At 50.9% G+C, this 26,177-nt stretch overlaps 1 protein-coding gene across 2 annotated transcripts; it reads left to right on the plus strand.

The window, feature by feature from the left end:
• Window positions 1–404: 404 nt before the first annotated feature.
• rabac1 (Rab acceptor 1) lies at window positions 405–25,801 on the plus strand. 2 transcript variants are annotated; one of them, XM_033012352.1, is made up of 7 exons: window positions 405–437; window positions 15,028–15,135; window positions 17,672–17,884; window positions 20,974–21,071; window positions 22,770–22,871; window positions 25,498–25,586; window positions 25,671–25,801. In XM_033012352.1, exons 2-6 carry the CDS (start codon window positions 15,068–15,070, stop codon window positions 25,584–25,586), a joined length of 570 nt encoding a protein of 189 aa, XP_032868243.1. In that variant the 5' UTR covers window positions 405–437; window positions 15,028–15,067; the 3' UTR covers window positions 25,671–25,801. The 2 variants fall into 2 exon arrangements, with proteins under 2 accessions (XP_032868243.1, XP_032868244.1); XM_033012353.1 differs by lacking the exon at window positions 405–437 and adding an exon at window positions 9,229–9,274.
• The last annotated feature ends 376 nt before the right edge of the window (window positions 25,802–26,177 follow it).

Consider the following 26,177-nt stretch of genomic DNA (forward strand, 5'->3'; position numbering starts at 1 on the left):
AACCAGGGTTGGTGGAAATTTGGGTTGTCAGCAGCGGTACAATAATAAAGAACACACAATAAAACTGTAACACAAACATCACTGTGGTGGAAGGCACAAACATTTGGCCAGAGAGAAGGAGAAAGAGGGAGAAGGGGGGGGAGAGAAAGAGGGAGAAAGGGAGGGAGAAAGAGGGAGAAAGGGAGGGAGAGAAAGAGGGAGAAAGGGAGGGAGAGAGAGAAAGGGTGAAAGGGAGGGAGAGAAAGAGGGAGAAAGGGAGGGAGGGAGAGAAAGGGAGAGGGAGGGAGAGAGAGAAAGAGCAAGAGGGAGAAAGGGAGGGAGAGAAAGAGGGAGAAAGGGAGGGAGAGGGAGAAGGGAGAGAGAGAGAGAGAAATAGGGAGAAAGAGAGGGCGGTGGGAGAGATACCGATAGAGAGAAAGAGAGAGAGAGAGGGAGAGGTAGTTGTAGTTAAGATAGACACAAAGTGCTGGAGTAACTCAGCGGGACAGGCAGCATCTCTGGAGAGAAGGAATGGGTGGCGTTTTGGGTCGAGACCCTTCTTCAGTCGGGGGAGAGGGAAACGAGAGATATAGACGGTGATGTAGAGAGATATAGAACCAATGAATGAAAGATATGCAAAAAGTGACAATGATAAAGGAAACAGGCCATTGTTAGCTGTTTGCTGGGCGAGAACGAGAAGCTGGTGCGACTTGGGTGGGGGAGGGATGTGGAGAGAAAGAGAATGCCGGGGTTACTTGAAGTGGTGAAAATTAGAAACTGGTGTTTGCTTTATCCTTCCCTACCTGTGTTCAAGACAACTCACAGGCTCTTCGTCGACTCCAGGAGTTCCATTTTCTAGGCCCCCCATTCCCCTCACCTTAAAAAACGGTCCCAATCCACTCACCTGCCTTCCTCCGGCCCCAACCCCCATCCTTGCCGTGTGTTCACCATCCCCCCCTGACCTCCCCCTCTTTGATACCGAACGGTCTGTCCTCAGCAGAGGTCTTACCTTTGTCCCCCCCCGTCCTCACCTCAATGAGTTCCTCGCCCACCACGATGTGGAGCACTTCTTCCGTGGCCTCCGCATCAAAGCGTTCTTCCATTGGAAGGAGTCCTCGCCCCCCCCCAGTGATGACCCCTTTTCCCGTCTCCAACGGACCCCCTCCTCGTGGACCCCCCCTCATGGCCATCTACCTTCTTTAGACCTTTTTATCCAAAACTGCCGTCGCGACATCAACCGCCTCAACTTCTCCACTCCTCTGTCTCACTCCAATCTCTCCCCCCATGTCATCGACGCACTCCGCAACAACCCTGACTGGGTGATCAAACCAGCCGACAAGGGAGGTGCCGTGGTAGTCTGGCGCATCGATCTCTACAAAGCTGAGGCCACGCGCCAACTCTCGGACACATCCACCTACTAACCCCTGGACCATGACCCCACTGACCAGCACCAGGCCACTATCTACTGACTTTATCCACCATCACTGACTTTATCCACTCCGGCTCCCTGCCCCCCCGAGCCTCCAACCTCATCGTTCCCCAGCCCCGCACGGCCCGATTTTACCTTCTCCCCAAAATCCACAAACCTGACTGTCCCGGTAGACCCATTGTCTCTGCCTGTTCGTGCCCCACCGAACTCATTTCCACATACCTCGACTCCATCCTATCCCCCCTGGTTAAATCCCTCCCTACCTGTGTTCAAGACCTCACATGCTCTTCGCTTACTCTAGGACTTCCGTTCTCTAGGCCCCCATTCACTCATCTTAAAAAAAACTCCATAGATGCTGCCTCACCCGCTGAGTTTCTCCAGCACTTTTGTCTACTTTTGCTTTATCCTCGTTACCTTTTTGCCTCCCTCCTCTCTCCATTTCCCTCCCTCCCTCCCTCCTCCTCACCCCCAGATTCCCCCTGGGCCCCCAAGCTGCAGACTAACCCGCCTCTTCCCCTGGGCAGACGGTGAAAAGGGACCTCACCCTAACTCTGGACATTGGCCGAGAGAAGGTGGGAGTTGTAGTCCCAACACCGAGCATGCTGGGAGTTGTAGTCCCCAACACCGAGCATGCTGGGAGCTGTAGTCCCAACACCGAGCATGCTGGGAGTTGTAGTCCCCAGATGAGGGCCTGCTGGGAGTTGTAGTCCCCTTTAGGAGTTGTAGTTGTAGTGAAAACTCAACAGGACGACAATGAAACTAGTACGATGGCCAGGGTGGGGGAGGGGTGGAGAGAGAGGGAAAGCAAGGGCTACTTGAAGTTAGAGAAGTCAATGTTCATACCACTGGGGTGTAAGCTGCCCAAGTGAAATATGAGGTGCTGTTCCTCCAATTTGCGCTGGGCCTCACTCTGTCAGTGGAGGAGGCCCAGGACAGAAAGGTCAGTGTGGGAATGGGAGGGGGAGTTCAAGTGTTTGGCAACCGGGAGATCAGGTAGGTCCAGGCGGACTGAGTGGAGGTGTTCAATGAAACGATCGTCAAGTCTGCGCTTGGTCTCGACGATGTATAAGAGTCCACACCTGGAACAGCGGATCATCCTGGACAATACAGCTCACCCCTTCTGTGACACACTGGTTAACCTGAGGAGCACCTTCAGCAACAGACTGGTCCCACTTCTTCTTCTTGCGTATGGCATGCACAGCCTAAAATTGTAGGTCAACTTGTTCGATTTCATCTCTTTGTTTGTGCACGTCGGGTTGATTGCATTAGTCGGAACAGGGTGAACCACGTGAAGGTTACAATCTCCCACTCCAGACTAGTCCCACCAAGATGCAGCACAGAACGCCACAGGAGATCCTTCTTCCCTGTGGCTATCAAACTGTACAACTCCTCCCCCTTCTGTCGTGGGGTAGACTGAGACTGATTCCCCTTCCCCCCTCCCCAATCTTTGCACATCCCCAATCCTTTCCACTAGTCACTTTAATTTCATGTTTCATGTATTATGTATTTTGTGTTTTTATGACTGTCAGCAGATCAATTTTCCTCCTGGGATAAATAAAGTTCTATCGTATCGTACACACATTGAAAATAGGTGCAGGAGTTGGCCATTCGGCTCTTCGAGCCACTATGATTCGATATGATCACGGCTGATCATCCAGAATCAGTACCCAGTTCCTGTTTTCTGCCCATATTCCTTGCTTCCGTTAGCCCACAGAGCTAAATCTAACTCTCTCTTGAAAACATCCAGTGAATCGGCCTCCACTGCCTTCTGTGGCAGAGAATTCCACAGATTCACAACTCTCTGGGTGGAAACTTTTTTCCTCATCTCAGTCCTAAATGGCCGACCCATTATTCTTAAACTGTGGCCCCTGGTTCTGGACATGTTGGGGACTGCAACATGTAGCGATGTTACAAAACTTACCTTCAGCGGCGCTGCAGTTCTGCCACTGGCCGTGTGTGCGACTTTGGCGCCTTGGGGGGGGGGCGGGATTAAAATCCAATTTTCTACCGCCTGTCCGACACGGATTTCCTCGGGCTGCTAGCTGTTGCAGAAAAATCGTTCCGACTTCCATTCCCGATTTTTTTTTCTCGCGAGACAATTTAATCATTATATTAAAATAAAAAGCGACTTCTAACGGCGTCAACGCCTACAACGTGACGGATCTCACGTACGGGACAAAACAAAATGTAAGTAGTGTATTTTACATATAAACTTGCTTCTTGGGATGACTTTAATCAATCCTCTATAAGCAAAAATGTGATTTGGGCCCAATACGAACCAGCAGTGTTTTTCCTGCCGATATGGGGTTCAAATTCACCGCAAAAGCAACGTTCCAATCGATCATGTTCCAGAAGCAAGATGATTAAAATGCCCATTTTTTTTGGAGATAAGCCGTCTAAATTGTCTATATTTTGTGTTATTCTCTCTCTCCATGATCATTATTTTTAAACTAAATATTCACAACAGTTTGAGTCACATGTATTGTGCAAAAAACAATGATTTGATTATATTTTGGGTGGATGTTTCTAGATTAATTTATGGGAATTCCTTCCATCTGGGATATAAATTCCTTCCATCTGGGATATAAATTCATGACCGTGAGATTTAAAAATCATGTTATATTGTGAATTCTTGTGTGAATGGGATTAGTTTGTTATTTGGATACTTAGGCTATTAAAAAAAATTATCCTTTTCTTAAGAAATGGAATCTACAGGACCTTGTTAATGGGAAAGTAGTGGACAGAAAGGCATGTTGTGCACGGTTTGAAGAGCAAAAACTTGTAGTTTACAATGCCAAGATTGAAATGTTGAGGAAAAACAAGGTGTACAGAGTTGCTTATTGGTTACAATCTGAGGAGTATAATGATGCTACTGATTATGATATGCCAATGTACCAGCTAGTAGCTGATCTTCTCCATAAAGACTTGGTCTATTGCTAGAAATTGTAATTTATTTACCTATCTGTTATGGATTTGCAGCATATAATACAACAATATTAAAGTTCTGATCTTGAGAATATCACATTTTTGAATTTTCAAGGCTGTCTGGGTGTTCCGTCACAACGGTCGATTTTGTAATTAACTACAATTAGGTAACTAACTAATTATATGCTTTAATTTCAGGTCATCCAAGTAAGATGTTTTATATTTGTTTCAGAGTGCATCAATCTATCATAACTGAAAATTTCATTCAGTTCTCTTGATTTTTAAGAAAGTTATGGGTTTTTGACTGTCCTCGATCACAGCTTTTGTGTTAAGTCAATGGAAAAGCAATAGGGAACAAGATGCTAATTTCAGAGTATGAAAATGGCCATAACTTTTTTAATACTGAAGATATGAAAGTGAATTAGGTGTCAAATTAAACTTCTTTTTATGCTTTATCTGATGCGATAAATTGCAGGCTTGATTTTTTAAATCTCAAAATATTGTAACATGGGGAATATTTTTCCTGCATCTAGCCTTTCCAATCCCTTGAGAATTTATGTTTCAATAAGATGCCCTCTCATCCTTCTAAATTCTATTGAATACAAGCCCAGGCGACCCATTCTTTCATCATATGTCAGTCCTGCCATCCCGGGAATTAACCTTGTAAACCTACGCTGCACTCCCTCAATAGCAAGAATGTCCTTCCTCAAATTAGGAGACCAAAACTGCAAACAATACTCCAGATGCGGTCTCACCAGGGCCCTGTACAACTGCAGTAGGACCTCCTTGCTCCTGTACTCAAATCCTGTCGCTATGAAGGCCAACATGCCATATAACCATATATAACCATATAACAATTACAGCACGGAAACAGGCCATCTCGACCCTTCTAGTCCGTGCCGAACACGTATTCTCCCCTAGTCCCATCTACCTGCGCTCAGACCATAACCCTCCATTCCTTTCCCGTCCATATAACTATCCAATTTATTTCTAAATGATAAAAAAGAACCTGCCTCCACCACCTTCCCTGGAAGCTCATTCCACACAGCCACCACTCTCTGAGTAAAGAAGTTCCCCCTCATGTTACCCCTAAACTTCTGTCCCTTAATTCTCAAGTCATGTCCCCTTGTTTGAATCTTCCCTACTCTCAGTAGGAAAAGCTTATCCACGTCAACTCTGTCTATCCCTCTCATCATTTTAAAGACCTCTATCAAGTCCCCCCTTAACCTTCTGCGCTCCAAAGAATAAAGCCCTAACTTGTTCAACCTTTCTCTGTAACTTAGTTGCTGAAACCCAGGCAACATTCTAGTAAATCTCCTCTGTACTCTCTCTATTTTGTTGACATCCTTCCTATAATTAGGCGACCAAAATTGTACCCCATACTCCAGAATTGGCCTCACCAATGCCTTGTACAATTTTAACATTACATCCCAACTTCTATACTCAATGCTCTGATTTATAAAGGCCAGCACACCAAAAGCTTTCTTTACCACCCTATCTACATGAGATTCCACTTTCAGGGAACTGTGCACAGTTATTCCCAGATCCCTCTGTTCACCTGCATTCTTCAATTCCCTACCATTTACCATGTACGTCCTATTTTGATTTGTCCTGCCAAGATGTAGCACCTCACACTTATCAGCATTAAACTCCATCTGCCATCTTTCAGTCCACTCTTCCAAATGGCATAAATCTCTCTGTAGACTTTGAAAATCTACTTCATTATCCACAACCCCACCTATCTTAGTATCATCTGCATACTTACTAATCCAATTTACCACACCATCATCCAGATCATTGATGTATATGACAAACAACAGTGGACCCAACACAGATGCCATTAGTTTTTTTCACTGCCTGCTGTACCTGCGTGCTTATTTTTAGTGACTGGTGTACAAGGACACCCAGATCTCGTTGCACCTCCCCTTTTCCTAAACTAACACCATTCAGTTAATGTGTAAGAAGGAACTGCAGATGCTGGTTTAAACCGAAGATAGACACAAAAAGCTGGAGTAACTCAGCGGGACAGGCAGCATCTCGAGAGAGAAGGAATGGGTGACGTTTCGGGTCGAGACCTCTCTTCAGATAATTTGCCTTCTTGTTCTTGCCACCCAAGTGGATAACCTGACATTTATCCACTTTATACTGCATCTGCCATGCATCTGCCCACTCCTGTCCAAGTCACCCTGCAGCCTCATACCATCCTCCTCGCAGCTCACACTGCCGCCCAGCTTTGTGTCATCTGCAAACTTGGAGATGTCACATTTAGGGTCATAGAGTGAGTGATACAGTGTTGAAACAGGCCCTTCGGCCCAACTTGCCCACACTGGCCAACATGTCCCAGCTGCACTAGTCCCACCTGCCTGTGCTTGGTCCATATCCCTCCAAACATGTCCTATCCATGTACCTGTCTGTTTCTTAAACGTTGGGATAGTCCCAGCCTCAACTACCTCCTCCGGCAGCTCGTTCCATACACCCACCAATCTTTGTGTGAAAAAGTTACCCCTCAGATTCCTATTAAATCTTTTCCCCTTCACCTTGAACCTATGTCCTCTGGTCCTCGATTCCCCTACTCTTGGCAAGAGACTCTCATGATGTTATACACCTCTGACACTGGATGCCCTGGCTGTCTCTGTATTGCACTGGGTGCTTGTCCCCTGTCTTTGGGATGACACTGGATTGGGGGGGGGGGCTTACACTGGCTGCCTCATCCCTCTGTTTCGATCCTGCCTCTGTAATATGCTGTACACTTTATCTGTCTTTGGATTACACTGGTTTGTGGGGGGGCGAACACCTATGAAAGTAAGCAGGAGGTACACAAAAATGCTGGAGAAACTCAGCGGGTGCAGCAGCATCTATGGAGCGAAGGTGATAGGCAACGTTTTGGGCCGAAACCCTTCAGGCAGTGAAGAAAGCGAATGACATGTTGGCCTTTATAACCAGAGGAGTAGGAGCAAAGATGTCCTTCTGCAGTTGTACAGAGCCCTAGTGAGACCACACCTGGAGTATTGTGTGCAGTTTTGGTCCCCTATTTTGAGGAAGGACATTCTTGCTATTGAGGGAGTACAGCGTAGGTTTACCAGGTTAATTCCCGGGATGGCGGGACTGTCATATGATGAGAGAATGGAGCAGCTGGGCTTGTACACTCTGGAGTTTAGAAGGATGAGACAGGGAATCTCATTGAAACATATAAGGTTGTTAAGGGTTTGGACACACTAGAGGCAGGAAACATGTTCCCGATGTTGGGGGAGTCCAGAATCAGGGGCCAGTTTAAGAATAAGGAGTAAGCCATTTAGAACGGAGACGAGGAAACACTTTTTCTCACAGAGAGTGGTGAGTCTGTGGAATTCTCTGCCTCAGAGGGCGGTGGAGGCTGGTTCTCTGGATACTTTCAAGAGAGAGCTAGATAGGGCTCTTAAAGATAGCGGAGTCAGGGGATATGGGGAGAAGGCAGGAACGGGGTACTGATTGGGGATGATCAGCCATGATCACATTGAATGGCGGTGCTGGCTCGAAGGGCCGAATGGCCTCCTCCTGCACCTATTGTCTATTGTCTCGCCCCTCTGTTTCGACCCGGCCTCTGTAATACACTGTACACTTTATCTGTCTTTGGATTACACTGGATGGGGGCGGGGGCTTCCACTGGCTGTCTTCCCCCCCTCTGTTTCCAATGACACTGGATGCTCTGCCTCTGGATTATAGCGGGTGATTTAACCCTCCCTCCCTCTGTCTTTGGATTCCACTGGATTATCGTCTGCTGAAGTTCCTCTGGAAGCTGCCTCTGGACGGCACTGTGAATGGTCCACCCTCTGGGTCGACAAGGCACACACAAACGCACGCGGGGATGGGGGTCGTTTTGTGATGTCTACGGGCGGGTGGGAGGGAGGATCCAGGTTCTCTGTGGACTCTGGAGAGGGAGGAGGGGGGGCACTGAGGCTGTGCCCTTGGAGGGTTAGAGGGGAGAGAAGGGAGGGGGGGAGAGAGGAGTGATGGAGGGAGAGAGAAAGAAGAGGGGGAGAGATGGAGAAGGGGGAGGGGAGAGAAATGGAGGGAGAGAGAGGGAAAGAAGGAGAGGGAGAGAGGATGGGGGGGAGATGGAGGGGGGAGAGATGGAGGGAGAGAGAAAGGAGAGGGAGAAGGGGAAGGAGAGAGGAGGAGAGGGAGAGAAGATGGGGCGGGAAAGAGAAGATGGGGAGGGGAGAGAGGATGAGAGATGGAGGGAGAGAAGATGGGGAGGGGAGAGAGGGAGATGGAGGGAGAGAGGAGAGAAGATGGGGAGGGGAGAGAGGGAGAGAAGATGGGGAGGGGGAGAGGAGGAAAGAGGGAGGGAGAGAAGATGGGGAGGGGAGAGAGGATGAGAGATGGAGGGAGAGAAGATGGGGAGGGGAGAGAGGGAGAGAGAGGAAGATGGAGGGAGAGAGGGAGAGAGAGGAAGATGGAGGGAGAGAGGAGAGGGAGAGAAGATGGAGGGTTCAAAGGTTCAAAGGTTGTATTTATTGTCACATACACCTAGGTGTAGTGAATTTTTTTTTGCCAATGCTGCACATAAAAAAGAATACAAACATAGCAATAATAAACAGCTTCAACATAAAAACACAAAAACATCCCCCCACAGAGGAAGATGGGGATGGGGAGAGAGGAGAGAGGGGGGGGGCTGGAGGGCAGGGAGCAGGGATGGAGAGAGGGATGGAGGAGATGGAGGGAGGGAGGGAGAGGTGGAGAGGGAGGGTGAGGGGGATGGAGGGAGATGGAGGGAGAGGGAGGGAGGGAGAGAGAGAGAGGAAGATGGAGGGAGGGAGGGAGAGGTGGAGAGGGGGTGGAGGGGGAGGGCGGGGCCTCCACGGAACCCGGCGCCGTCTCCTCGGCAACCAAACAGCCCGGCCGCTGACGTCACGTCCGCTGCCAACTGGGCACCGGAAACTGCGGGAGAGAGAGGGAGAGGTGAGTGAAGGGGGAGATGGGGGGAGTAAGGGAGGGAGAGGAAGAAGGAGGGGGAGGGGGAGGGATGGGAGGAGAGGGGGTGAGAAGGAGGAGGGGGAGAGGGAGGGAATTAGAGGGGAGAGAGGGAGGGAGGGGGATTTCACGGAGAGGGAGGGGGAGGGGAGAGGGAGAGGGAGCAGGGGAAGAATGGGAGGTGGAGAAGGGAGGGATCGGGGGGAGAGGAGGGAGGGGGAGAGGAGAAGGAGGGAGTGGAGGGAGGGAGTAGGGAGGGAGAGATGGAGCTTTCGTTCTTGTGTAGGTGAGACGGAGGAAGGGGGAGAGTGAGAGGGAGGGAGGGAGAGGAGGACCGGGGAGGAGGGAGGAGAGAGGGAGGGGGTGAGAAGGAGGAGGGGGAGAGGGAGGGGGAGAGGATGGGAGGGAGAGGAATCGAGAGGGAGGGATGGAGGGGGAGGGAGGGAGGGAGTGAGAGGGAGGGAGAGGGAGGGAGAGGGAGAAAGAAGGAGGGGAGAGGGAGGGAGACAGGGAGAGGATGGGGGAGGGGAGGGAGTGAGAGGAAGGGAGGGAGGGAGTGAGAAGAAGGGAGGGAGAGGGAGGGAGAGGGAGAGGGAGAAAGAAGGAGGGGGAGAGGGAGGGAGGGAGGGAGGGAGATAGATAGAGATGTCTATCCAGTGAGTAGGGGTCACACTGGGGATGACCAGTGCCTGACAACATCAGCACACTCCATGAACAAGAACTGGCCCCTTCAGCCCACCTTGTCTATTCCGAACATGATGCCAAAATGGTCTGAAGAAGGGTCTCGACCCGAAACATAGACAACAGGTGCAGGAGGAGGCCATTTGGCCCTTCGAGCCAGCACCGCCATTTAATGTGATCACGGCTGATCATCCTCAATCTGTACCCCGTTCCTGCCTTCTCCCCATATCCCCTGATTCCATGAGCCTCTAACTCTCTTTTGAAACATCACCTATTCCTTTTCTCCAGAGATGCTGCCTGTCCCTGATGCTGAGTTTCTCCAGGTCCCTGTATCTATGATGCTCTCCTCTTCCTGTACATCACCCCGTTTCGCCGTTCCCTACATATCCATGTTTAATTTTTAGTTTAGTTTGGAGATTCCACACGGAATCAGGCCCTTCTGCCCACCGAGCCGATCCGACCAGCGATCATGCACATTAAGGCTATCCTACACACACTGGGGACAATTTACAATGATACCATGCCAATTAACCTACAAACCTGTACGACTCTGGAGTGTGGGAGGAAGCACCCGGACAAAACACAAGCAGATTAGGGCCAGTGTACGCCTGGAACAGGGATTATTCAACGTGCCCTACAAATTATCACCAGGCCTTAATCTCAATCACCATTACTGGTTTCATCACTTCTGGCTGTCCACTTTCCACAGCCTCCTACCTTATCGTTCCCCAGCCCCGCTCAGCCCGTTTTTACCTTCTCCCCAAAATCCACAAACACAATCTTTCCCGACCTATGTCCAAGATACATAATTACTTCCGTTCTCCGAACCCCCACTCCCTCAACTTTGGTGGCAAAAACAGGAAAGTAAACTATTACGTGAATGGTGGCCGATTAGGAAAAGGGGAGATGCAACGAGACCTGGGTGTCATGGTACACCAGTCATTGAAAGTAGGCATGCAGGTGCAGCAGGCAGTGAAGAAAGCGAATGGTATGTTAGCATTCATAGCAAAAGTATTTGAGTATAGGAGCAGGGAGGTTCTACTGCAGTTGTACAGGGTCTTGGTGAGACCACACCTGGAGTATTGCGTACAGTTTTGGTCTCCTAATCTGAGGAAAGACATTCTTGCCATAGAGGGAGTACAGAGAAGGTTCACCAGACTGATTCCTGGGATGTCAGGACTTGCATATGAAGAAAGACTGGATAGACTTGGCTTGTACTCGCTAGAATTTAGAGGATTGAGGGGGGAACTTATAGAAACTTACAAAATTCTTAAGGGGTTGGACAGGCTAGATGCAGGAAGATTGTTCCCGATGTTGGGGAAGTCCAGAACAAGGGGTCACAGTTTAAGGATAAAGGGGAAATCTTTTAGGACTGAGATGAGAAAAACATTTTTCACACAGAGAGTGGTGAATCTGTGGAATTCTCTGCCACAGAATGTAGTTGAGGCCAGTTCATTGGCTATATTTAAGAGGGAGTTAGATGTGGCCCTTGTGGCTAAAGGGATCAGGGGGTATGGAGAGAAGGCAGGTACAGGATACTGAGTTGGATGATCAGCCATGATCATATTGAATGACCTACTCCTGCACCTATTTTCTATGTTTACTATGAACGTGCAGTCACTCTACACCTTCATCCCCCACCAGGAAGGTCTTAAAGCCCTCCCTTCCTCGACCGCAGAACCATCCAATTACCCTCTACTAACACTACTCCGCCTAGCGGAGCTGGTCCTCACCCTCAACAACGTCTCCTTTGATTCCTCCCACTTCCTCCAAGTCCATGGTGTAGCTATGGGCACACGCATGGGGCCCCAGCTATGCCTGCCTCTATAGGGTATGTTGAACAATCCCTGTTGCAGGCGTACACTGGCTCCATCCCCGAACTCTATCTGTTTCATTGATGATTGCATGGGTGCTACCTCCTGCGCCCATGCAGAACTCATGGACTTCATCAACTTCACCACCAATTTTCATCCTGCACTCAAATTTACTTGGACCATCTCCGACTCCTCCCTCCCCTTTCTTGATCTCACAGTCTCCATCACAAGAAATAGACTATTGACTGACGTCTATTACAAACCCACTGACTCCCACAACTATCTTGACTACCTTCTTCCCACCCTGCTTCCTGCAAAGATTCTATCCCCCTACTCCCAATTCCTCCGTCTATGCCGCATCTGCGCCCAAGATGAGGTGTTCCATACTAGGATATCCGAGATGTCCTCATTCTTTAGGGAACAGGGGTTCCCCTCTCCCATCATAGATGAGGCCCTCACTCGTGTGTTCTCGATACCCTGCAGCTCCAGCCTTGCTCCCCCTTATAATTCTGTACCATATTAGAGGATCTATGGGGATCAGGAAGCTGGAAGCCTGCATACCCAGCTTTTCTGATAGTGCTTGACGTTATGTGCAAGGAAAAGACAATGAACAATAGTGGGAGAGGATGTGTTTCCTGGGGACGCGGGAATTTCTGTAAATAGAAAGCTTCTGTGGTGTTACTGATAACGATCCTTACATTGTTTAAGAAGGAATTGCAAATGTTGGGCTTTTGACTAAGTTCCTGTTGTTTAGGGGTTTTGTAACTAAAGTTTGTGATTGATTTAAACCACAGCATGACAAATGTATTGCATTAACCACAGCATGACAAGTATGCTTTGAATGTGTTGGGCCTGATTGATTTGAGTATTGTGTTGAGTGTCATTGCTGCTACTCTGCATAAGCATGTGACCATGTTTCCAAAACACCATAAACAATCCTGTCTGTTTTTGTTCAATAGAGTGGTGGCTCATGAGAGTCAAGTGTCTGTTGCATACTTGACTCTGTATCCCTGAAACTCTCATAGAATCATAGAAAATAGGTGCAGGAGGAGGCCATTCGGGCCTTCGAGCCAGCACCGTCATTCATTGTGATCATGGCTGATCATCCAAAATCAATAATCCGTGCCTGCCTTCTCCCCATATCCCTTGATTCCACTAGCCCCTAGAGCTCTATCTAACTCTCTCTTTGTGCCCTCTGTGGCAGGGAATTACATAAATTCACAACTCTCTGGGTGAAAAAAAAAATTTTCACCTCAGTCTTAAATGGCCTCCCCTTTATTCTAAGACTGTAGCCCCTGGTCCTGAACCCGCCCAACATTGGGAACATTTTTCCTGCATCTAGCTTGTCCAGTCCTTTTATAATTTTATATGTTTCTATAAGATCCCCCCTCATCTATCTAAACTCCAGTGAATATAAGCCTAGTCTTTTCAATCTTTCCTCATATGACAGTCCCGCCATCCCAGGGATCAATCTCGTGAACCTACGCTGCACTGCCTCAATCACAAGGATGTCCTTCCTCAAATTAGGAGACCAAAACTGTACACAATACTCCAGATGTGGTCTCACCAGAGCCCTATACAGCTGCAGAAGAACCTATTTACTCCTATACTGAAATCCTCTTGTTATGAAGGCCAACATTCCATTAGCTTTCTTCAATGCCTGCTGTACCTGCACGCCAACTTTCAGTGACCGGTGTACAAGGACACCCAGGTCTCGCTGCACCTCCCCCTTACCTAACCTAACCCCATTGAGATAATAATCTGCCCCCTTGATTTTGCCGCCAAAATGGATAACCTCACTTTTATCTATATTATACTTTCGCCAGCTGATGATCAGTAAAGCTTGAGTTAGTTTACCTAACCTATTGTGAGTTGTCTGTTTTTAAGTAAGTGAACCTTAACATTCCCACCCAAACCACCCCCTCCCCAGGTACCTTCCCCTGCAACCGCAGGAGATGCAACACCTGTCCCTATACCTTCTCCCTCGACTCTGTCCAGGGACCCCGACAGTCCTTTCAGGTGAGGCAGAGGTTCACTTGCACCTCCTCCAACCTCATCTACTGTATCCACTGTTCAGGATGTGGACTCTTATACATCGTCGAGACCAAACGTAGACTGGACGATCGTTTCACTGAACACCTCCGCTCAGTCCGCCTGGACCTACCTGATCTCCTGGTTGCCAAACACTTGAACTCCCCCTCCCATTCCCACACTGACCTTTCTGTCCTGGGCCTCCTCCAGTGTCAGAGTGAGGCCCAGCGCAAATTGGAGGAACAGCATCTCGTATTTCGCTTGGGCAGCTTACAACCCAGTGGTATGAATATTGACTTCTCTAACTTCAGGTAGCCCCGGCATTCCCTCTCTCTCCATCCCTCCCCCACCCAAGTCGCACTAGCTTCTCGTTTTCATCCTACAAACAGCTAACAATGGCCTGTTTCCTTTATCTACATTAATTTTTTGCATATCTTTCATTCATTGGTCTTTGTCTCTCTACATCACCATCTATACCTCTCGTTTCCCTTATCCCTAACCAGTCTGAAGAAGGGTCTCGACCCAAAACGTCACCCATTCCTTCTCTCCAGAGATGCTGCCTGTCCCGCTGAGTTACTCCAGCACTTTGTGTCTATCGTCGGTTTAAACCAGCACCTGCAGTTCCTTCCTACACATAGAAAATAGGTGCAGGAGTAGGCCACACGGCCCTTCGAGCCAGCACCGCCATCCAATGTGGCTAATCATCCAAAATCAGTACCCCGTTCCTGTTTTCTCCTCATATCCCTTGATTCTGTTAGCCTGCAGCGCTGGAGGCCCGGGTTCAATCCCGGCCACTGGTGCTGTCTGCATGGAGTTTGTACGTTCACCCTGTGACCACGTGGGTTTTCTCCGAGATCTTCGGTTTCTTCTCACACTCCAAAGACGTACAGGTTTGTAGGCTTGGTAAATGTAAAAATTGTCCCTAATGTGTGTGTGTGTAGGATAGTGATAATGTGCGGGCATCGCTGGTTGGCGCGGACCAGGTGGGCCGAAGGGCCTGTTTCCACGCTGTATCTCTAAACTAAAGGCAACACCGACCGCCACTTTTTTGTCCGGACGGGGGACCAGGGCGAGGAATGCAGGGCGTGGAGGAGGAGCCTGTACAGGAGATGCCTCCCTGCATCTCGGAGGGAGATGAAAGGTGTCGAGGAAAGACGGCTTGGGTTGCGATTGCGTTGGACAACATCTCTGATGATAGACTTTGTGCTTTTGCAGGTCAGCTGCTGAAGTTGTTCATTTGCTGAGACCGTGAGCAATGGTGACCAAGGCCGACGATGTCTTCTCTCTAACGAAGGAGGAGGAGCTGGGTGGGATGACCGGGAGGTAATAATAATAATAATACATTTTATTTATGGGCGCCTTTCAAGAGTCTCAAGGACACCTTACAAAAATTGAGCAGGTAGAGGAAAAACATGTAAGGGGAATGAAATAAATAGTAGAGACATGACTAGTACACAAAGTAAAGACAGAATTCAATACAAAACACAGTATGAGGCAATTAATGCACAGATGAAAAGGGACGGGGACGTGGGGTTAAGGATAGGCAGAGGTGAAGAGATGGGTCTTGAGGCGGGACTGGAAGATGGTGAGGGACACGGAATTGCGGATCAGTTGGGGGAGGGAGTTCCAGAGCCTGGGAGCTGCCCTGGAGAAGGCTCTGTCCCCAAAACTGCGGAGGTTGGACTTGTGGATGGAGAGGAGACCGGCTGATGTGGATCTGAGGTAAGGGGGGTGTGTCCTGGCCGCTCCACCCCTTGCACCTCACCCCCTCCATCCTCCCCCTAATCCTTTTTGTCGGCTCCAGCAGCAGAATCAGGCCATTCGACCCATCCAGTTCAATCATGGCTGATTTATCTCTCCACCCTAACCCCATTCTTCTGCCTTCTCCCCATAACCCCTGACACCCGCACTAATCAAGAAACTTATCTCTCTCCGCCTTCAAAATACCCACTGATTTGTGGCCTCCACAGCCGTCTGAGGCAAAGAATCCCACAGATTCACCACCCTCTGGCTAAAGAAATTCCTCCTCATCTCCTTCCTAAAAGAACGTCCTTTAATTCTGAGGCTGTGACCTCTGGTCCTAGACTCTCCCACTAGTGGAAACATCCTCTCCACATCCACTCTATCCAGGCCTTTCAATATTCAGCGAGTACAGGCCCAGTGCCGACAAACGCTCATCGTACGTTAACCCACTCATTCCTGGGATGGTTCTTGTAAACCTCCTCTGGACCCTCTCCAGAGCCGGCACATCCTTCCTCAGATACGGGGCCCAAGATTGCTCACAATATTCCAAATGCGGCCTGCGCCCAGTGCACTTTAGACTGTTTTGACTGTTTTACTGGTCTTTTTATAAATCATGTTTCTCGGGGTATCTAAATCTAAATTTAATTAGTTGTTTAAGTTATGACATCGGATGGAAGCTGCATACCAAATCTCGTCGCACATATAGATACATAGAAACATAGAAAATAGATGCAGGAGTAGGCTATTCGGCCCTTCGAGCCTGCACCGCCATTCAATATGATCATGGCTGATCATCCAACTCAGTATCCTGTACCTGCCTTCTCTCCATACCCCCTGATCCCTTTAGCCACAAGGGCCACATCTAACTCCCTCTTTAATATAGCCAATGAACTGGCCTTAACTACCTTCTGTGGCAGAGAATTCTAGAGATTCACCACTCTCTGTGTAAAAAATGTTTTTCTCATCTCAGTCCTAAAAGATTTCCCCCTTATCCTTAAACTGTGACCCCTTGTTCTGGACTTCCCCAACATCGGGAACAACTTCCTGCATCTAGCCTGTCCAACCCCTTAAGAATTTTGTACGTTTCTGTAAGATCCCCCCTCAATCTTCTAAATTCTAGCGAGTACAAGCCGATTCTATCCAGTCTTTCTTCATATGAAAGTCCTGACATCCCAGGAATCAGTCTGGTGAACCTTCTCTGTACTCCCTCTATGGCAAGAATGTCTTTCCTCAGATTAGGAGACCAAAACTGTACGCAATACTCCAGGTGTGGTCTCACCAAGACCCTGTACAACTGCAGTAGAACCTCCCTGCTCCTATACTCAAATCCTTTTGCTATGAATGCTAACATACCATTCGCTGCCCAACCGAAATATGAGGAGCTGTTCCCCCAATTTACGCTGTGCCTCACTCTGACAGTGGAGGGGGCGCATTGAAGAGGAGGAGCCGCCATCTTGGGGAACTGCTGCTAGCCAGCCGCCGTCCATTATAATTCGTTTTATTTATAGTTTTTAGTGAGTCCTGTTTTTTGTTTGTAGGGGATATGGACTTTTTAATGTGGGGGGTAGGTGTAAACTTTATTTCTAGGTCCCTACCTGGTCGGTGAGGCAGCCTTTTCTCCGGGCTGCCCGTCGACCCGTCCTCGTGGCCTACTTTCAATGACTGGTGTACCATGACACCCAGGTCTCGTTGCATCTCCCCTTTTCCTAATCTGCCACCATTCAGATAATAGTCTACTTTCCTGTTTTTGCCACCAAAGTGGATAACCTCACATTTATCCACATTATACTGCATCTGCCATGCATTTGCCCACTCACCCAGCCTATCCAACCTATCCAAGTCACCTTAAAGTCTCCTAGCATCCTCCTCACAGCTAACACTGCCCCCCAGCTGCGTGTCATCCGCAAACTTGGAGATGTTACATTCAATTCCCTCATCCAAATCATTAATATGTGCAATGACAATAAAATATATTATTATTATTATTATTATTATTAGAGCCCTGGTCTGCATTACATCCCTGTTTTTGTGTCGTAGTCCCTCTCGAAGTAAATGCTAGCACCTGCAGCTCCTTCGTGCACTGACGACTGCCCTCCCCCCCTCCACCCTCCTCCAGGATTTACATCCCCAAGATCATCTCGCAAGGTCCAGCGAAGGAGTGGATCGAGCGGAGGAGACTGACCATCAGGCCCTGGGCTAACTTTGTAGACCAGAAGCGCTTCACGCGCCCCAAGAACCTGGCGGAGATGTGCACGAGGCTGGTGAAAAACGTCGAGCATTTCCAGAGCAACTACGTCTTCGTCTTCCTGGGGCTCATCATCTACTGCGTGTGAGTGTCCGCTGCGGTGGGGAGGTGTGTGTGGCATTGAGGGATGCTCCCTGCTGCGAGTGATGCCATTGAGAGACACTCCCTGGTGAATGTGGTGACTGTACTAGCCTTGAGAGACAGTCCCTGGTGGGTGTGTACTAGCATGAGAGACACTCCCTGGTGGGTGTGTACTAGCATTGAGAGACACTCCCTGGTGGGCATGTACTAGCATTGAGAGACACTCCCTGGTGGGTGTGTACTAGCATTGAGAGACACTCCCTGGTGGGTGTGTACTAGCATTGAGAGACACCCTCTGGTGGACATGAACTAGCATTGAGAGACACTCCCTGGTGGGTGTGTACTAGCATTGAGAGATACTCCCTGGTGAATATATACTAACATTGAGAGACACTCCCTGGTGAATGTGTACTAGCATTGAGAGACGCTCCCTGGTGGGCGTGTACTAGCATTGAGAGACGCTCCCTGATGGGCGTGTACTAGCATTGAGAGACACTCCCTGTGGGCGTACTAGCATTGAGTGACACTCCCTGGTGAATGTGGTGACTGTACTAGCCTTGAGAGACACTCCCTGGTGGGTGTGCACTAGCATTGAGAGACACTCCCTGGTGGGTGTGTACTAGCATTGAGAGATACTCCCTGGTGAATATACTAGCATTGAGAGACACTCCCTGGTGAATGTGTACTAGCATTGAGAGACGCTCCCTGGTGGGCGTGCACTAGCATTGAGAGACACTCCCTGTGGGCGTACTAGCATTGAGACACTCCCTGGTGAATGTGTACTAGCATTGAGAGACGCTCCCTGATGGGCGTGTACTAGCCTTGAGAGACGTTCCCTGGTGGACGTGTACTAGCATTGAGAGACACTCCCTGTGGGTGTGTACTAGCCTTGAGAGACACTCTGGTGAATGTGGTGTGTACTAGCCTTGAGAGACACTCCCTGGTGGATGAGGTGACTGAATTAGCCTTGAAAGACACTCCCTGGTGAGTGTACTAGCTTTGAGAGACGCTCCCTGGTAAATGTGTACTAGCATTGAGATACACTCCCTGGTGAATGTGCACTAGCCTTGAGATACAATCCCTGGTGTGTGTGTATACTAGCATTTAGAGACACTCCCTGGTGTGTGCGCACTAGCATTTAGAGACACTCCCTGGTGTGTGTGTGCACTAGCATTTAGAGACACTCCCTGGTATGTGTGCACTAGCATTTAGAGACACTCCCTGGTGTGTGTGTGCATTAGCATTTAGAGACACTCCCTGGTGTGTGTGCACTAGCATTTAGAGACACTCCCTGGTGTGTGTGTGCATTAGCATTTAGAGACACTCCCTGGTGTGTGTGTGCACTAGCATTTAGAGACACTCCCTGGTGTGTGTGCACTAACATTTAGAGACACTCCCTGGTGTGTGTGCACTAGCCTTGAGAGACACTCCCTGATGTGTTTGTGTACTAGCCTTGAGAGACGCTCCCTGGTGTGTGTGTACCAGCATTGAGAGACACTCCCTGGTGTGTGTGTACCAGCATTGAGAGACACTCCCTGGTGTGTGTGTACCAGCATTGAGAGACACTCCCTGGTGTGTGTGTGTGTACACTAGCATTGAGAGACGCTCCCTGGTGAATGTGTACTAGCATTGAGAGAAACTCCCTGGTGTGTCTGTGTGTGTAGTAGCATTGAGAGACGCTCCCTGCTGTGTGTGTGTGCACTAGCATTGAGAGACACTCCCTGGTGTGTGTGTGTGCACTAGCATTGAGAGACACTCTCTGGTGGGTGTGGTGCGTCCTGGCATTTAGAGACGCTCCCTGGTGGGTGGGGTGATTGTCCTGGTATTGAGAGACGCTCCCTGGTGAGTGTGGTCCATGTCCTGGCATTGAGAGATGCTCCCTGGTGAGTGTGGTCCATGTCCTGGCATTGAGAGACGCTCCCTGGTGAGTGTGGTCCATGTCCTGGCATTGAGAGATGCTCCCTGGTTGGTGAGGTGACTCCTAACATTTAGGCACATTCCCTGGAGGATGTGGCACGTCCTGGCATTGAGAGACGCTCCCTGGTGGGTGTGGTCCGTCCTGGCAGTTAGAGACGCTCCCTGGTGGGTGTGATGCGTCCTGGCATTGAGAGACGCTCCCTGCTGGGTGTGGTGGGGCGCGTCCTGTCATTGAAAGACGCTCCCTGGTGGATGTGTGTACGCATTGAAAGACACGCCCTGGCATTGAGAGACGCTCCCTGGTGACTATCCTGGCATTGACAGACACTCCTTGGTGACTATCCTGGCATTGGCAGACGCTCCCTGGTGACTATCCCGGCATCGAGACACGCTCCCTGGTGACTATCCTGGCATTGAGACACGCTCCCTGGTGACTATCCTGGCATTGACAGACGCTCCCTGGTGACTATCCTGGCATTGACAGACGCTCCCTGGTGACTATCCTGGCATTGACAGACGCTCCCTGGTGACTATCCTGGCATTGAGAGACGCTCCCTGGTGACTATCCTGGCATTGAGACACGCTCCCTGGTGACTATCCTGGCATTGACAGACGCTCCCTGGTGACTATCCTGGCATTGAGAGACGCTCCCTGGTGACTATCCTGGCATTGACAGACGCTCCCTGGTGACTATCCTGGCATTGACAGACGCTCCCTGGTGACTATCCTGGCATTGAGAGACGCTCCCTGGTGACTATCCTGGCATTGAGACACGCTCCCTGGTGACTATCCTGGCATTGACAGACGCTCCCTGGTGACTATCCTGGCATAGAGAGACGCTCCCTGGTGACTATCCTGGCATTGACAGACGCTCCCTGGTGACTATCCTGGCATTGACAGACGCTCCCTGGTGACTATCCTGGCATTGAGAGATGCTCCCTGGTGACTATCCTGGCATTGAGACACGCTCCCTGGTGACTATCCTGGCATTGACAGACGCTCCCTGGTGACTATCCTGGCATTGACAGAAGCTTCCTGGTGTGGGGGGGTGGGGAGGGGGGACAGGGGGTGGATGTTCCCACCAGCATCTCTGGGTGAGTGTGTGGTGGGTGGGGTGTGGAGGGGTGGGGGTGGTGATGAACCCGGCATGACGTCACTGCCTCTTCTCCCCCCAGAGTCACCTCGCCCATGCTGCTGGTCGCCCTGGCCGTGTTCTTTGGAGCCTGTTACATCGTGCACCTCCGCGCCTCCCAGTCGCGGCTCGTCTTGTTCGGTGAGCGAGAGTCCCGTCCCACCCCGACCCCGTCCCACCCCATGCCAGCCTCTTGAAAATTGGAGGAACAGCATCTTTGTCAGGGTGTAGACTCTTATACATCGGCGAGACCAAACGTAGACTGGACTTCAACTCCCCCTCCCATTCCCACACTGACCTTCCTGTCCTGGGCCTCCTCCATTGTCAGGGTGAGGCCCAGCGCAAATTGGAGGAACAGCACCTCATATTTCACTTGGGCAGCTTACACCCCAGCGGTATGAACATTGACTTCTCTAACTTCAAATAGCCCCGGCATTCCCTCTCTCTCCATCCCTCCCCCACCCAAGTCGCACCAGCTTCTCGTTCTCACCCAACATACAGCAAACAATAGCCTGTTTCAATAGACATTAGGTGCAAGAGTAGGCCATTCGGCCCTTCGAGCCAGAACCGCCATTCAATGTGATCATGGCTGATCATCCCCAATCACTACCCCATTCCTGCCTTCTCCCCATATCCCCTGACTCCGCTATTTTTAAGAGCCCTATCTAGCTCTCATTCGAAAGCATCCAGAGAACCTGCCTCCACCGCCCTCTGAGGCAGAGAATTCCACAGACTCATCACTCTCTGTGAGAAAAAGTGTTTCCTCGTCTCTGTTCTAAATGGCTTACTCCTTATTCTTAAACTGTGGCCCCTGGTTCTGGACTCCCCCAACATCGGGAACATATTTCCTGCCTCTAGCTTGTCCAAGCCGTTAACAATCTTATATGTTTCAATGCGAAACCCTCTCATCCTTCTAAACTCCAGAGTGTACAAGCCCAGCTGCTCCATTCTCTCAGCATATGATAGTCCCGCCATCCCGGGAATTAACCTTGTAAACCTACGCTGCACTCCCTCAATAGCAAGAATGTCCTTCCTCAAATGAGGGGACCAAAACTGCACACAATACTCCAGGTGTGGTCTCACTAGGGCTCTGTACAACTGCAGAAGGACCTCTTTGCTCCTATATTTGATTCCTCTTGTTATAAAGGCTAACATGCCATTTGCTTTCTTCACTGCCTGCTGTACCTGCATGCTTACTTTCATTGACTGATGAACAAGGACCCCCCAGATCCCGTTGTACTTCCCCTTTTCCCAACTTGATGCCATTTAGATAGTAATCTGCCTTCCTGTTTTTGCTACCAAATTGGATAACCTCACATTTATCCACATTAAACTGCATCTGCCATGCATCTGCCCACTCCCCCAACCTGTCCAAGTCACCCTGCATTCTCATAGCATCCTCCTCACAGTTCACACTGCCACCCAGCTTTGTGTCATCTGCAAATTTGCTAATGTTACTTTGAATCCCTTATCATCGTTACTTTTTTGCATCTTTCATTCATTGTTCTTTATCTCTTCACATCACCATCTATATCTCTCGTTTCCCTTATCCCTAACTAGTCTGAAGAAGGGTCTCCACCCGAAACGTCACCCATTCCTTCTCTCCAGAGATGCTGCCTGTCCCGCTGTGTTACACCGGCATTTTGTGTCCAGCCTCGAAAGTTACCAGCTGGTCAGACAGCGTCTCTGGAGGAAGGGGTGAAGGTTGTTTTACCACTTTCAGTCCTCCCCCCCTCTCTCTCCCCCTGGTCGACAGTCGAGTTGCAGAGGTTTCGGGGCTCGGTTTTCTCCCTCCTACCCCACCCTCGGTCTGAGCTGCCTCTGCCTCTGTGTCCACAGGTCGTGAGCTCAGCCCTGCCCACCAGTACGCAGTGTCTGGAGCCATCGCCTTCCCCTTCTTCTGGCTGGCTGGAGCCGGCTCGGCGGTCTTCTGGGTTCTGGGTGAGTGAGGAAGGGTCTTGGGCAGGGGGAGGATGGGGGGGGTTACTACGCCTGCTATCCCACCCCTGCTTTTTGGTACCCCCTCTCCCTCTCTGGGCCCCTCTCTCCTCTCCTCCCCCTCTCCTCTCTCCCCTTCTCTCTCTCATCTCCCCCCCTCTCTCTCTGTCCCTCTCCTCCCCTCTCTCTCCTTCCCCTCTCTCTCCTCCTCCCCTCTTCCCCGCCCCCTCTCTCTCCTCCCCCTCTCACTCCTCCCCATCTCTCTCCTCCCCATCTGTTTCCTCCCCCGCTCTATCTCCTCCCCTCTCTCTCCTCCCAATCTCCTCTCTCTTCTCTCTCCTCTTCCTCCCCCTCTCGCTCACCTCTCTCTCCTCCCTTCTCGCTCCTCCCCCTCTCTCTCCGCCCCGTATCTCTCTCCACCCCCTCTCTCTCCTCCCTCGTCTCTCCTCCCCTCTCTCTCCTTCCCCTCTCTCCTCCTCCCCTCTTCCCCTCCCCTCTCTCTCCTCCCCTCTCTCTCCTTCCCCTCTCTCTCCTCCTCCCCTCTTCCCCTCCCCCTCTCCTCTTCCCCGTCTCCTCTTCCCCCTCTCCTCTCCCCCCTCTCTTCTCCCCCTCTCTCTTCTCTCTCTCTCCTCTTCTCTAATAATAATAATAATACATTTTATTTATGGGCGCCTTTCAAGAGTCTCAAGGACACCTTACAAAAATTTAGCATGTAGAGGAAAAACATGTAAGCGGAATGAAATAAATAGTAGAGACATGACTAGTACACAAATTAAAGACAGAATTCAATTCAAAACACAATATGAGGCAATTCAAGCACAGATGAAAAGGGAGGGGGACGTGGGGCTAAGGATAGGCAGAGGTGAAGAGATGGGTCTTGAGGCGGGACTGGAAGATGGCGAGGGACACGGAATTGCGGATCAGTTGGGGGAGGGAGTTCCAGAGCCTGGGAGCTGCCCTGGAGAAGGCTCTGTCCCCAAAACTGCGGAGGTTGGACTTGTGGATGGAGAGGAGACCGGCTGATGTGGATCTGAGGGACCGTGAGGGTTGGTAGGGGGAGAGGAGGTCAGTGAGATATGGGGGGGCCAGATGGTGGAGGGCTTTGTAGGTGAGGACCAGGATTTTGTAGGTGATCCGGTGGGAGATGGGAAGCCAGTGAAGTTGTTTGAGGACTGGAGTGATGTGATGCCAGGATTTGGTGTGGGTGATGAGTCGGGCGGCTGCGTTCTGGACCAGTTGGAGTCGGTTGATGTAGGTGGAGCTGATGCCAAGGAGAAGTGAGTTGCAAGTAGTCCAGTCGGGAGGAGATGAAGGCATGGATGAGTCTTTCAGCAGCGGGAGGTGTGAGAGAGGGTCTGAGTTTGGCGATGTTGCGGAGATGAAAGAAGGAGGTTTTAATGACATGGCGGATGTGAGGCTCAAGGGAGAGGGTGGAATCAAAGATCACGCCAAGGTTGCGGGCCTGGGGAGATGGGGAGACAGTGGTGCCGTCGATGGTGAGAGTGGGGTTATTGATTTTGCTGAGTGTGGATTTGGAGCCTATGAGGAGGAATTCTGTTTTATCGCTGTTGAGTTTGAGGAAGTTATGTTGCATCCAGGTTTTTATAGCTGACAAACAGGAGTTGATATGGGAGAGGGGGGGGGGGGGTTGTGGGGGGATTTGGTGCCGAGGTAGATCTGGGTGTCATCAGCGTAACAGTGGAAGTCCAGGTTGAAGTGGCGGAGTATCTGACCAAGGGGGAGGATGTAGATGATGAAGAGGAGGGGGCCGAGTACGGAGCCTTGGGGAACGCCTTGAGTGACTGTGGCTGTAGCAGAGGTGTGGTTATGGAGAGAGATGAAGTGGGATCTGTTGGAAAGGTAGGAACAGAGCCAGCTGAGTGCAGAACCTTCAATGCCAAGGTCCCCAAGTCTGGTAAGCAGGATGTTATGGTTCACTGTATCGAAGGCTGCGCTCAGGTCGAGGAGGATGAGGATGTTGAGGGAACCAGTGTCTTCTCTCTCTCTCTCCTCCCCCTTCTCTCTCCTCCCCTTCTCTCTCTCCTCCCCCTCTCTCTCCTCCCCCTCTCTCTCCTTCCCCTCTCACCTCCCCCTCTCTCCTCTCCCTTCTCTCTCCTCCCCCTCTCTCTCTCTCCTCCTCCTCTCTCCTCCCCCTCCTCTCTCCCCTCCTCTCTCTCCTCTCCTCCCTCTCTATTCTCCCACCAGAGGAGGATGAGGATGTTGAGGGAACCAGTGTCTTCTCTCTCTCTCTCCTCCCCCTTCTCTCTCCTCCCCCTCTCTCTCTCCTCCCCTTCTCTCCCCTCCCCATCTCTCTCCTCTCTCTCTCCTCCCTCTCTCTCTCCTCCCCCTCTCTCTCCTCCCCCTCTCTCTCTCCTCCCCCTCTCTCTCTCCTCCCCCTCTCTCCTCCCTCCCCTCTCCTCTCCTCCCTCCCCTCTACTCTCCCCCCTCTCTATTCTCTCTCCCCCCTCTCTATTCTCCCCCCGCTCTCCCTCGTCCCCCTAATCCCCTCCTCTTTATCTCTGAACATCACATTCTTTATTTTCTCCCCTCTCCTATCCGCTCTCCCCTCATCCCCACCCCACCCCCCAACCTCTCCCCCTGTCCCCCACCTTCTGTCTCCCCCATGTAGGAGCCACGCTGGTGAGCATCGGAGGCCACGCCGGTTTCCATGAACTGGAGTTGGTGGACGGGGACGAGCTGCAGATGGAGGCGGTGTGAGGGGCCAGAGGTCCAGAGGGGCGCGATGTTAGCTGCCGGGGATCCAGCGCCGCGCGGTGTGATAGGGCCGGCCCGGCCCTGCCCGGGGAGTGGCGGAGCGGAGCGGAGGGGCGGGGGGAGTGGGGAGGAGGAGAGAGACCGGTCCCCACCGCTCGGCCCGTTCCCCGGTTACTAGCGCCCTGCCGCTCGGCCCATTACACTGCTACTAGCTCCTTGCCCCGTCCCTTGGGAATCTCGCTTCCCACTACTCTCGGCACATTCCCCGGCTACTAGCCACTCACCCTGCCGCTCGGCCCATCCACCAGCTACTAGCACCTCGCCCACAATGTTACTAGCTCCTTGCCCCGCCGCTCGGCCCATCCACCAGCTACTTCCTCATCGCCCACACTCTTACTAGCTCCTCGGCCCGACCACCGGCTACCTGAGCATTGGTGGGGGTGGGAGGTGAGGAGAGGCTGGGAAGGCAGGAGAGAAGGAGGGAAGTGGGGGTAGGGAGGGAGAGGGGGAGTAAGGAGAGGTATGGAGGGAGGGAGAGGGGCACCCCCCTCCTGCTCCCCCTCCACCCCCGCTTCTCTAACCCCTCTCCCTCCC

Source organism: Amblyraja radiata, chromosome 36, assembly GCF_010909765.2.
Source record: "Amblyraja radiata isolate CabotCenter1 chromosome 36, sAmbRad1.1.pri, whole genome shotgun sequence".
NCBI classification, from domain to species: Eukaryota; Metazoa; Chordata; class Chondrichthyes; order Rajiformes; family Rajidae; genus Amblyraja; species Amblyraja radiata.

What these genes read in the sequence shown, in the direction of transcription:
- rabac1 (XM_033012352.1), top strand. Translation starts at nt 15,068, where the DNA reads ATGGTGACCAAGGCCGACGATGTCTTCTCTCTAACGAAGGAGGAGGAG. An exon ending in GGGCTCATCATCTACTGCGT is followed by an intron (nt 17,885 to 20,973) that starts GTGAGTGTCCGC and finishes TTCTCCCCCCAG; the next exon opens with AGTCACCTCGCCCATGCTGC. An exon ending in GTCGCGGCTCGTCTTGTTCG is followed by an intron (nt 21,072 to 22,769) that starts GTGAGCGAGAGT and finishes CTGTGTCCACAG; the next exon opens with GTCGTGAGCTCAGCCCTGCC.